This window comes from Erythrolamprus reginae, chromosome 10 (assembly GCF_031021105.1).
Source record: "Erythrolamprus reginae isolate rEryReg1 chromosome 10, rEryReg1.hap1, whole genome shotgun sequence".
In the NCBI taxonomy this organism is placed as follows: Eukaryota; Metazoa; Chordata; class Lepidosauria; order Squamata; family Dipsadidae; genus Erythrolamprus; species Erythrolamprus reginae.
In genome coordinates, this window is record NC_091959.1 from 23,044,461 (window position 1) to 23,058,180 (window position 13,720).

At 44.5% G+C, this 13,720-nt stretch overlaps 1 protein-coding gene across 2 annotated transcripts in view; it reads right to left on the reverse strand.

Annotated features, from left to right (window-relative positions):
• Positions 1-13,086, reverse strand: part of MFGE8 (milk fat globule EGF and factor V/VIII domain containing) — a 56,007-nt gene extending 42,921 nt beyond the window's left edge. For both annotated transcript variants that reach the window (XM_070762021.1, XM_070762020.1), the window contains exon 1: positions 12,903-13,086. In XM_070762021.1, coding sequence (XP_070618122.1) covers positions 12,903-12,975 — 73 coding nt within the window. In that variant the 5' untranslated portion in view covers positions 12,976-13,086. The remainder of the gene's footprint in view (positions 1-12,902) is intronic.
• Positions 13,087-13,720: the final 634 nt, after the last annotated feature.

A 13,720-nucleotide genomic window follows, 5' to 3' on the forward strand; every position in this document is an offset into this window, starting at 1 on the left:
TTGAAGTTATATTGTGTTGTTTAAGTGTTCCCTTTATTTTATTTTGTTTTATTGAGCAGCGTATTATTACTGTCTTTGCTCCGATTGATTGAGCTGATCTCTGCAAAGCCCGTCGTTGTTGCCAACCATTCCACCATGGTGAGTAATAATGTTGAGTCATTTCATTTCTTGTTGCAGTTGTCACATGTAAAACTAAAGTCATCTCGAATCAACTGGTAAAAACAAAGCTACGTGACTTTTTCCAGTTTTGTCCATCAATTCCCCTAAAGCAGGGTTTCCCAACCTTGGCAACTTGAAGCTATCTGGACTTCAACTCCCAGAATTCCCCCACCAGCATTCTCTGGCGGGGGAATTCTGGGAGTTGAAGTCCAAATAGCTTCAAGTTGCCAAGGTTGGGAAACACTGCCCTAAAGCATTGATGACAAACCTATAGCACGCGTGCAGTGATGGGCTACCAAAATTTTTACTACCACACTGTGGCTGTGGTTTATGCATTTTATTTCAACATCCTTCAGTGCAAATTGGGTGCTCTGGGGTGGAGCTCCATTTTCGCTACCCCACTACGTTTTCCCCCATCCGGACAGTAGCCCACCCAATTATCTACTATATAAAGTGTATATATACACACGCATGCACAGCTGTCCTAAAATTATACACATTCAACCTCATTTACTATGATAGGAAAAACATACCCAGAGCCCAGAAGGGAAAGAAAGGGGGGGGGGGGAAATCAAAATTTTGCTGCCGGTACTGCGTACCTAACCAAAATTTTGCTACCAGTACTACATACCTGACTGTACCTGTAGGAGCCCACCACTGCATGCCTGCCATATTTGCCAGCAGGCAAGCTGTTGCCCTAGCTCAGCTCCAGCGCATATGTGTGCGCCGACCAGCTGATTTTCAGCTTGCAAAGAGGCTCTGGGAGGGCATTTCCAACCTCCAGAGGGCCTCCGCGGAATGGAGGAGCACATTTTGGCCCTCCTCAGGCATTGAGTTATGGGTGCGGGCAATTACGCATGCAAAATAACACACATGCTTTCGGCACCTGAGGAAAAGAAGGTTCGTTATCACTGCCCTAAAAAAAATAATTCTGATTTCAATTGCACATTAATCTTCCAACTTCTCTGAATCAGTGTACAAAGAGGATGAGGGCTGCTAAAGTTGAGTTGTTAAAAGGCAGGAAAACTGAATTACCAGCTCACAGTGCTCAGATGCTGGCCAAGTTGATTTCATCTGACAAGTGCAATGTGAACAGGGGATTAAGAGGGAAGATTTGTGCCCCAAACAGTCAAAAACATGACCCTAGTTATCACCTATTGTCTTGGCTGTCAACAGTAGTTGGATTTCTCTTGCAGGTATCTCAGCATTATTATTACAGAAATGTCCCAGAAGGGACAGTTGTGTGGAATCAAGGTTGGTCCTTCTTCTACACAGGTAGCTCTTGATTTACAATCACAACTGGAGCCAGAATTTCTGTTGCTAAGCAATGTGGTTAAGTGAGTCACAACTGATTTTACAACCTATTTATATACTGTAAATACCGTATTTTTTCAGAGCATAAGACGCACCTTAGTTTTTTGGGGAGGAAAATAGTGGGGGGGGGGGGGAAATCTGCCTACCAGGTATTTATCTGGCTAGCGTCTTTAGTCTGCTCAGTTTCAGCACATTATTTTATCCCCTGATTAGGGCTTTAAAAAACCTTATTTGCAGCGAGTAGCAATGAAATAAAGCCTGCAAAGACTGTTAGGGCTGGGGGGGAAAACTTCTTGGAGAGAGTAGCAATAGAAAAGCCTGCAAGCTGGTTAGGACTGGAAAAAAAACATTCTTCGAATTGATTAGCAATGAAAAAAAAGCCTGCAAGCTGGTAAGAACCTTATTAGGGCTGGTGGAAAAAAGCTTCAAAAAAGCTACATTCAGAGTATAAGACGCACCCAAATTTTGACGCTGCAATCATCATCCATGTGAGGACTAGTCGTAAATCACCTTTTTCGGTGTTTTTAAGAGTTTTGAACAGGCACTAAACAAATGGTTATAATCAGGGGTCGGCTTCAAAGATTTTACCAAGGGCGGGTGTCTGCTTGGTTGCTGGGTGGGCGTGGCCAGAGTGGGTGTGGTCGAGTCCAGGGGCAGATTGCTCCTACTGCCGGTGGGGCAAAAAATCTCTGAAGCAAAATATCACCGAAATCTCATGCACGCACAAATCCCCCCATGAGATTTTACTTCATGCACACATGCGCAGCAGCAAAATCTCGCTGGAATGTGCACATGCACATACCAGACACCCGAAGCTGCACAAACTGCTCCCATTTTACTACCAGTGTGCAGTATGGCCTGCATCGGGTAGTAACCCAATACAGTGGTACCTCTACTTAAGAAGCCTCTACTTAAGAGCTTTTCTAGATAAGAACAGAGTATTCAAGATTTTTTTGCCTCTTCTTAAGAACCATTTTCTACTTAAGAACCCGAGCCCGGAAAAATTTCCCAGGAAGTTTGAGAGCAGCACGAGGGCCCAGCCAGTTTTTTGCCTTTAATCCCAGTCATCTCGGGCTTTTCTGGGCTGCTAGAGGAGCCTTTTGGTGGCACTTAAGGAGGCTTTGGCAGCCCAGAGTGAAGCATTTTCCTTTCTCTGGGTGCTTAGAGAGGGAATAAACCACTTCGCTGGGGTGACTCCCTCACACTGTCTCCCATATACCCGGCGTAAGGTTGCCTCCTGGATCATTTGGGCATGGAAAGGCAAATGGGGGTGCTTCGCGCCGCCGGATCAACTCGGCTTCAGCCAAACTGAGGAGTCACCACAGTGAAGGAAAGGATACAAAGCGAGTGAACGAGAGAAGAGGGGTGCCCTTCAGCACGGGAAGAAAGAGGAAGCAGGTAGCAGCACCAGGAGCAGCCGCCTTTCGGTCAAAGGAGTGGGAGGTTCCCCCCTCTTGCCCGCCTGGGTTTCTCTCTCTGGTGCAATGTATGGGAGGTGCGTGCTCCTCCTCGCCGCCTAAGAGTACCTCTTTTTTTTTAAGCCTTAAAGTTTTGGATTTTTTTTATTCCCCTCCCCTCCCCTTCTTCCTTCGGCAGCAACTGTCCTCCTCCTCTTCTTCCCCGTCCTCCTCCCACCCAAATTCCAAGCTTTTATTTCTCTCCTAATGGGTTTGTACGCATTACAGATAGTCCCCGGGTTACGTCATCCCCGATGTACGACATTTCGTCGTTACAACGACCCGGGGACAGCTTCAAAGCCACTGCTGCCACCTCCGTTCGGGCAAAGGGATCTCCGTGGTGGGCAGCGGCTTTAGAGACCCCGCGGAGATCCCCTCGCCTGAACGGAGGCAGTGGCGGCTTCAAGGAACCAACAGCCGGTCCTTCTCGGCGCTGCGTTGCTGTAGCCTCTGAGGCTGCCCAAACAGATTCCCTTGCCCAAACAGAGGCGGCGGCGGCGGCAGCCTTGGAGGCTGCAGCAACGCAGCACCAAGAAGGACCGGCTGTTGGTCCCTTGAAGAAGCCGCCGCCCTGTAAGTCGGAATATTCATGTAAATCGGAATATTCTGACTTACACCAAACTCGGCTTACGACGGGCCGTGGGAACGGATCCCCATCGTAAGTCGGGGACTACCTGTATTTGCTTTTATATTGATTCCTATTTGAAAAATTGCTTCTACTTACAAACTTTTCTACTTAAGATCCTGGTCACAAAATGAATTAAATTCCACTGTATACTGATTGCCACCCAAATATAACTGCAGCATGCCGGACTGGAGAAGGTTGAAGGGCATCTCATTCAATCCTCTTCTCTTCCTGCTTCAGTGAGCCAAGTCATGTTTTTTTGTCATTTTGATATTTACTTTCAAAATTGCAAGAAGCCCATTTCTGTCCCTTAATTAAGCAACCTTCCTGTCGCTTAAATAAACAGCCAAGGAACAATGAGGACAGAAACCTTATCTGGCTGCAAGGATAACAAGCTAACAAGGGAAGGACCGCCTAAAGAATTGCAGCTTCGTGTCAAGAAAGCTGGGTCCAAGCCAGCTTCTTGTTGTCATAACTTTACTCATTTTTCAGGAATTGGGATCATTGCACCTATTTAATATAGATACAGCCAGGGGGTGGGCTATTGCCCGGATGGGGGGAAACGCAGTGGGGGGAGCAAAAATGGAGCTCCACCCCAGAGCACCCAATTTGCACTGAAAGATGTTGCAAGAAAATGCATAAGCCACACACCACAGTGTGGTAGCAAAAATTTTGGTAGCCCTTCACTGGATACAGCTTCAATTGTGCAGGAGCTTCTCCCCCAAATCTATTCATGTTTATGGAGGTTTGGGGGTTGTGGTGGATTAGGGTTTGGGTTAAAAACCCAAAGTGCTGAACACAAAGGGGGGAGAGTGAAAATCAGACAACTTCAAAAGTAGTACTAAGGCTTCACCACTTCTCCAAATCTGGCTAAAAATTGCATTTGTTACTCTCCCGAAGGCACTTAAAGAATTTGCATATAGGCCTCCTCACCAGATGTTCAACATCTTAATATTGTGTGTCTTTTTTCCTATCCCTGCTTTTCTCTCTGTCTGTCTGTCTGTCTGTCTCTCTCATTCTCTCCCCCTCCCTCCCTCCAGCCCTGTCATATGTTCATTCACTTAATGACCTGGTCATTGGAATGGGACCGCCTTCTGCCTCGTGTATCTCAGCGGACAGTTAGGTCCCACAGAGTCAGCCCTCACAGATCCTGTCCACTAGGCAATGTCAGTTGATGGGGCCTAGGGGAAGAGCCTTCTCTGTGGGGGCCCCGGCTCCCCCCCCCCCAGAGATTTGCACTGCCCCCACCCTCCTTGCCTTCCATAAGAGAATGAAGACACACTTGTGCCGACAGACCTGGGGACGCTAATCATCCCCCCCTGCCTACGGATGAAATGTATGTTGAATGGAATGTATGTTGGCCAACTAGAAATTGTCAACCAGTGTTGCTTCCTAAGTGGACAGTTTGGTTTTACAGAAGTTTGATTTACTTGGAGTTATATTGTGTTCCCTTTATTTATTTATTTTTGAGCAGTATAGTTTGCTCTTCGTGTTCATTGTTTCCACTCTTTATGTCCATTAAGATGACAATCTATAAACATGATAGAAGGATTTTAGAAGCATGTAAGATTTACAGAATGCATAGAATTATTAGGTCACTCTGAGGTCTTAGCTGTATCCCATCATCAAAAAAACAGTTCTCCCTTCGTCATTGCTCCTTCTCACAACAATCCCACCAGGAGATTAATGGTGATGATGATGATGATGATGATGATGATGATGATGATGATGATAATAATAATAATAATGAACAGGGGGATACACTCCAAGACCAGAGAGGTAATAATACCACTCTATAAGGCCCTGGTCAGACCGCACCTGGAGTATTGCATCCAGTTCTGGTCACCACACTTCAAAAAAGATATAGAGACTCTAGAGAGGGTGCAGAAAAGAGCAACTAAAATGATAAGGGGACTAGAGACCAGGTCATACGAGGAAAGGTTGCTGGAACTGGGCATGGATAGTCTAGTAAAAAGAAGGGCTAGAGGGGAGATGATAGCTGTATACAGGTACTTAAGGGGTTGCCACGGAGAGGAGGGGGGGACACTGTTTTCCAGGGCACCAGAGGGCCGAACGAGGAACAACGGTTGGAAACTGACCAAGGAAATATTCAACCTGGAGATAAGAAAGAATTTCCTGACAGTGAGAGCGATCAACCAGTGGAACGGCCTGCCAGCGGAGGTTGTGGACTCCCCAACTTTGGACATTTTCAAGAGGAGATTCGACTGCCATTTGGCTGGGGTGCTGTAGGATTTCCTGTTCAGGCAGGGGGTTGAACTTGATGACCTGTAAGGTCCCTTTCAACTCTAATAATAAATAAGTAAGTAAGTAAGTAAGTAAGTAAGTAAGTAAGTAAGTAAGTAAATAATATCTGCTGAACATAACTCCACACTGGTGACAGGAAAGGCATCTGGCCATTAAAACACTCAATTGCCAGACTTCATCCCGCTTATTCGCCAACATTCGTGAAAAGCTGTCCTGTTTTTAAACGCTTGCGACAGCAAGAAACCTCACACTGAGATTTTCATTTCTCTAACTGACTTTACCCAAACCTCTTCAAAACTAACTGGTTTCATTTTCCATTGTAAAAAGGGCTGAATGTGCTGAATCTGCTTAGAAGCATCTCCACTGCCTGGGCAGGTAAATGCTTACTGCTGCAAATTCAGGCCACAACCTCACGCAAGCAGCTCACGGTAGAAATTTAAACAGTTTCTTCCTGCTGTCATCATCAATCAGGAATAAAGGTACATTATGCTTTCTCCCGTCGGTGCTTGTTTTGGAAATGAGACAACTCCTCAACAGAAACAAAAAAGGCTCTCAGATAGAGTGACAAACATCGCAGGATAGTTTACTTAAAGCTTGTAACCTTGTCCTGTGCTGAATTAGGATCAACATCACACCGTATGCTAAGCCAAAATATGACCAGCTTGGTTTTTGACTGTTGTACAAAGCAAGCCCCTGTAATTCACAAGCCATGATTGATGATTTAGTGTTGTGTGAATTCAACAGGGGCTTAGTCAACCAATTATTATTTGCAATACACAAACTATTTTTATAGCTTTGTTCTTCATCCAAATAATTTAAGTTAACCCTTTTCTGGAAAGTAACGTCATCCCCAATAACCCTGAAAAAGGGAAGGATTCCCTTGGGTCCCATTTGTTGGGGGTCAATGGAAAGGGGGGTTTGCCTTCTCTTTCTGCTCAAGATCCCCATGGACAATCGGTGGGCCACTGTGTGACACAGAATGCTGGACTCGGTGGGCTTTGGCCCGATTCAGCATGGTTCTTCTTATGTTCTTATGTCCCAATCTTTGATTTAATACCTGAATGTCATTTGGAATTAGGGAGGAATCTGCTTGCGTATCTGCCTCCCAAGGACAAGGACAATTCCATCTGTCCGTCCATAACCCTGGGGGGGAAATATTGACCCCCTCAGAGAGGGTCCGCAACTTGGGCGTCCTCCTTAATCCATAGCTCACATTAGAGAACCATCTTTCAGCTGTGGTGAGGGGGACGTTTGCCCAGGTCCACCTGATGCACCAGTTGTGGCCCTATCTGGACCGGGACTCACTGCTCACAGTCACTCATGCCTTCATCACCTCGAGATTCGACTACTGTAATGCTCTCTACATGGGGCTATCTCTGAAAAGAGTTTGGAAACTTCAGATCATGCAGAATGCAGCTGCGAGAGCAATCATGGGCTTCCCCAGGTATGCCCATGTCACACCAACACTCCGCAGTCTGCATTGGATGCCGATCAATTTCCAGTCACAATTCAAAGTGTTGGTTATGACCTATAAAGCCCTTCATGGCATTGGACCAGAATATCTCCGGGACCGCCTTCTGCTGCACAAATCCCAGTGAACGATTAGGTCCCACAGAGTGGGCCTTCTCCGGGTCCCGTCGACTAAACAATGTCGTCTGGCAGGTCCCAGGGGAAGAACCTTCTCTGTGGCGGCCCCAACTCTCTGGAACCAGCTCCCCCCAGAGATTAGAACTGCCCTCACCCTCCTTACCTTCCGTAAACTCCTTTAAACTCACCTCTGCCGTTAGGCATGGGAGAATTGAGGCATTCTCCCCCTCCCCCGGGCCTATACTATTTATGTATGGTATGTCTGTGTGTATGTCTGGTTTAATAATGGGGTTTTTAAATGTTTTTGAAATTTATTAGATTTGTCATGAATTGTTTAATTGTATGCTGTGAGCCGCCCCGAGTCTATGGAGAGGGGCGGCATACAAATCTAATAAATAAATAAATAAACCTGTAATGGTGTGTTCCAAGTTTTAAGAACTCACTTTCAAAATATTTATACTTCATTAAACTCCAAATATTATAACATGATCCGAGAGATAAGCATCAGATCACTAAGAAGCTGTCAGATGGCAACTTAGTGCAGGAGTAATTAGGATGCCTCAGGGACAAGTTAGGATCCACAGCTTGTTTTTTCCCCCCGCAATCCATCTCCAAAACGTAAACCACAAAGTATCCAGCTTCAGCTCAACCTCAAGTCGATCCCTGCGGAAGTGTACGAAGGGAGGAGGATGTTATTATCCTTATTTGCCTTATTCACCAGAAAAAACACTCTGTTCTCCACACATACAGAAAAATTATATGCTACTTACTGGCAACAGTTCAAACTTGCAAGCGGTCACTGAGAAGAGAAACGGTTTACTGAGAGTTTCTTGTTGGTCTCTGAGCTTTCTTTCTTTCTTTCTTTCTTGCAGAACGTTTCATTAACCTAACTAGGTAACATCAGCAGTGCTAGCAAGGAGTGAGATTTGCAAGGAGGAGAAGGAGGAGGAGTCTTTGGTGATCTCTGAGCTTGCTTGTTTTCTTGCAGAACGTTTCATTAACCTAACAAGATAACATCATCAGTGCAAGTTACCGATTTTGGGCAATGAAACATTTGCAAGGAAACTCGGACATCACTAAGGGCCCCTCATGTGAACTCTGAGCTACAAATATTCTCCTTTATTAGTAGCTTAAGTATGGCTACGAAAATAGATCCTGGCTAGCAGCGTTTTGCAGATTTACTTATTGGCATTGAGCCAGATTACTTGCAGGATCGCCTTCTGCTGTACGAATCCCAGCGACCGGTTATGTCCCACAGAGTCGGCCTTCTCCATGTCCCGTCAACCAGACAATGTCATTTGGTGGGATCAAGTGGAAGAGCCTTGTCTGTGCGGGCCCCGGCCCTCTGGAATCAGCTCCCCCCGGAGATTCACCCTGCCCCCACCATCTTCGCCTTTTGCAAGAGTCTTAAGACTCAGTTATGTCACCAGGCTTGGGGTAATTAGATCTTGGCATGTAATGTATGACTGTGATTTGAATTTGTTTGATTGGTTTTTAATAAATTGGGTTTTTAGCTTATGTAGTTGTTGATTAATTAGATTTGTCTTTGTATTTACTGTTTTATATTATATGCTGTGAGTCTTCGAAGAGAAGTAGCATACAAATCTAAATGTTAATAATAATAATAATAATAATAATAATAATAATAATAATAATAATAATAATAATAATAATAGCCATCTCAAATTAAATCTTGAGTTTCTATAAAAATGGAAGTTCCTTTGATCCAAGATTGTCCCTGCCAACTATACAATTTATCTTGTTTTAAAGCTACTACCTCAATAAAAAGAATCTGCAGTGGAGTTGAACCAGCCAACTACACACTTAAGTTAATGAGCTAGCTTCATTTCAGCCAAGTATGCAGGGGCAGGCTCTATGGGAATGTCAAAAGCATGTTTTCATCAAGACATGGACAGAGGTTCTTCTCATTCTCAGGAATCACGGCTAGGAAGTGCATATCAAGGCAAAAAATGTCCAGATTTTCAAGGACAAGGAAGCCCAGAGGGACGTGTTGCTTAGCAGTAAAACATATGTTTCACTGACCAAAGATCCTGAGTTTTCTCGTCCCAGGGAGGGAAAGCTCTGATCAAAAACCTCAAAGTCTTCTTAGTCAGTGCCTGCTTTCACCCAGCACATTAACCCATGGATAACTGAACCGGACATAATAAATTCAACTGCCTGGATTTTCTCACTACACTGGACCCACAAACTAGCCAAGCATCCTTCAGATAACATACTGCAAAGTGTTTTAAAAATAAACAGTACGGAGCCAAATGGACAAATAGTTTGGCTTAGTCTAAGTTGCCTTCCAATCACATTTGGATAATAAAGAATTATATTCTATTTCTATTCTAATTCTATTCTATTTCTATTCTAATTCTATTCTATTCTATTCCATATATTCCACTCTATTCTATTCTACTCTATTTTGTTCTGTTCTATTCTAGTCTTCCCACATTTCTTTTTGCAAAAAATGCATGCTGAGTTCACACATCATTCCAAGATACCATAGGTCTGAACTAGGGTTTGCTGAATAGTCACCATTGCCTGGATTCAGACTTTTCTCCACAGCTCAGAGCAAAGATGATCCCCTCTCCTTTTTGAGGCCTTCAGAGATCAGCACAATGTTGCCTGTTTGAAGGTGCAGGATATATATCACAGGTTAGTGTGCTGCAATTAATTGGTGCCTCACAAGCACACTTCAAGAACATAAGAACATGAGAAGAGCCATGCTGAATCAGGCCAAAGCCCATCGAGTCCAGCATTCTGTGTCACCCAGTAGCCCACCAATTGTACATGGGGATCTTGAGCAGAAAGAGAAGGCAAAACCCTCCCTTTCCCTTGACCTCCAACAAATGGGACCCAAGGATGATTCACTGTCACTCATTATGCCACATGGTCTCATCGACTTGGCAAGCACAATCCCCAAAATGCTAAGGTTGAGTCTCGGGCACCTTGGGATAAAATGATGCACAATCCCAACCACGCTGCCTACAAATCACAACAAGTCAGTTTAACACTCTAAACCAGTGGTTCCTAATCTTTTTTTTGCCCATGTCCTACCCAAGCATCTCTAAAATCCTTTGGCCATGCCCCCTCCGTGACATATAATTCTAACTATTCAAAAAATGAACTACTACACATGAAGAGGAAGCCTAAAAGGCCATTAACTTGGTTCAAACAAGGTTCCAATTGCCCCCACTAAAAATCAAGTTGCCCCCTGTGGGGGTGTGGGCCCAATGTTGGGAACCATGACTCTAAACCCAAACCAAATTAACAATATGATTTTTTAAGATGCAAACAAGAAGTCAGAAATATCTTCAATACATCAATGGGAGAGAGAGAGAGAGAGAGAGAGAAACCCACAAAGCTCCAAAAACAGCTATCCCAGTTGCTGAAGAAAGAACCCTCTTTCAATTATGATTCAGTAGCTGCGCTCACATATGTCAGCTTACATTTAACTATAGTTTACATAGAAACATAGAAGATTGATGGCAGAAAAAGACCTCGGGGTCAATCTAGACTGCCCTTATACTATTTCCTGTATTTTATCTTAGGGTGGATATATGTTTATCCCAGGCATGTTTCAATTCAGTTGCTGTGGATTTACTAACCATGTCTGCTGGAAGTTTGTTCCAAGCATCTACTACTCTTTCAGTCAAATAATATTTTCTCACGTTGCTTCTGATCTTTCCCCCAACTAAACTCAGATTGTGCCCCCTTGTTCTTGTGTTCACTTTCCTATTAAAAACACTTCCCTCCTGAACTTTATTAAACCCTTTAACATATTTAAATGTTTCGATCATGTCCCCCCTTTCCCTTCTGTCCTCCAGACTATACAGATTGAGTTCATTAAGTCTTTCCTGATCAGTTTTATGCTTAAGACCTTCCACCATTTTTGTAGCCCGTCTTTGGACCCATTCAATTTTATCCATATCTTTTTGTAGGTGAGGTCTCCAGAAATGAACACAGTATTCTGCATGTGGTCTCACTAGCGCTCTGTACAGTGGGATCACAATCTCCCTCTTAAAGAAGTTATAATTCTTTAGTCACCCTGAACCTTTAAAAAAAGAGAAAAAGAAATCATGCAAAGTGCATTGGCAAGGTTCACACAACAGCCCAGCTATGCCAAACCTAACAACTTATTCACTTGGTTAGCATTAAGATTGATTCAGCATATCTTATTCAGATTGTCTTAGCTCGTGGTTCAAGGAAGAGTACAAACCCCAGAATAAACAGAATTTTAAAAACCCTCAAATAATTATTCTTTATTTATCCTTTATTTATTAATTTGAGTTCTATGCCGCCCTTCTCCTAAGACTCAGGGCGGCTCACAGCCAATTATGCAAAACAGGTTAGAAATCTACAATAAAATCTACATTTAAAACACTGTGTGAAAACCCCAATGCTTAAAATTAATCAATCACACCCCATGCATACAATCACTGGCTGGGGCTAGATATTAGCAGCTCAGGAAATTAAGCAGGCAGAGAGGTTTCCAAGCAAGATTTGCATTCTAGTAAATAATAATAATAATAATAATAATAATAATAATAATAATAATAATAATAATAATATCAACATCAACAACAACAACAACAACAACAATAATAATAGCAACAGAGTTGGAAGGGATCTTGGAGGTCTTCTAGTCCAACCCCCTGCTTAGACAGGAAACCCTACATTACTTCAGACAGATGGTCATCCAACATCTGCTTTAAAACTTCAGGGTTGGGGCATTCACAACTTCTGGAGGCAAGCTGTTCCACTGATCAACTCTTCTGACTGTCAGGAAATTTCTCTTTAGTTCTCAGTTGCTTCTCTCCTTGTTTAGCTTCCACCCATTGCTTCTTGTCCCTACCCTCAGGTGCTTTTCTGGGTTCTGGGTTACCTCGGGGAAAGATTAAAACCAGGATTCCTCGCTGTTTCTGGCAAGCAAAGTAAAAGGGGTGCAGAAGCGCACCATTGCGCCTACCGTCCCTGTCCTACTCACTGTTCTATCGTCTTCTACCATCACTTTTTATCATTACTGTACAGTACTTATCTAATGTTCTATTTATACAAATTTGCCATCCTATAATTGTTTGACCAATATAAATAAATAAAATAAATTTAGCGCGCCATACCTACGTAATAAGCCAGCTCAGGGAAGATTTTATTTAGCCAGCTCGCGCTCACGTGCAAAATGGAAACCTTTTAGCCTGGAGATGAACCGATTTGGCTGGCCGGGCCAAAAAATGAAAAGCCCGACAAAAGCGCAATACAATGAGGAGCCGGAGCAGAAAATTCCACCGGATTCCAACCTTTGGGAACGCCAACGAAGCGCCGCGGCAGGTTTGCCAAGCAGATGAGAAACGGGGGTCTCTCCACCTGGCTGCGTCCCCCCATCGCGCGCTCCCTCGCCTAATAAATTGGTAGCACGGAACCGGAGTCCCTAAAGAACCTTTAAAAGCCCCAACTCAAACCCGGGGTCTTTACCCGGCTGGCTTCCTTACCTCTGATGCCAGATAAGCTGGAGAAGGCGATCCAAAGCCCCAGCAGGAGCTGCCAGGCGCTGGATCGCTCCATGAGGTTCCGGACACCCGACCAATCGGCTCCTTAACTCCGCGGCTGTTTGGTGTTTTGCTCTTCTTCTCGTGGGTAAGCCACTGACTCAGTGCCCTCCGCCCCCGCCTTCCCTGGGGACTCAAAGCCTGCCAAGTTTACGCCCGGCCTCCACGCGCTCCAGCCGGCCAGCCAATGGAGAAGGCGTAGGGGAGAAGCCAGGATCGGTTCCCTCCCTCCCTAACTCCGCCACCCCCACTCCAAAAAGTCGCCTCCTTTGGCTCCGGTGAGCCCGGCTGATGAACCGGGCTAGGCGGTTCACAGTCAACCCCAAAACGGGGTGGGAGAGAATCGGTGCGCTCCTTTGCAGGGCTCCAAGGATGGTCTCCTTAGCCATTGTGCGCAAGAGCGCGTGATTTTATTAGCCGGATTTATTCCCGCAAGTCCCTGAGAACTAGACTAATGCCCAATCAACCTAAACTGGGCTGATTTCCCCCCTTTGAATGTAGGTCAGCGTCTGCCAGCTCAACCAACGGGGCTTCAGGTGAACCTATTGCACGGACTCAAGCTGTTTCCATTGTACAAGGTAGCCCTGGAGCATCCTCCGTGGTTGAGCTCAACAACGAAGTGGCTATTTTAAAGCTTAGAAGTATATTGCACGCTTTTGTAATCATTTTTATCCCGTGCCGTACAACAAGGTTTTGTCTAATTTTAGTTGCTTTCTGTAAATACCAAATTGTACTACATCTTTTTTTATGTATTGTTTTGA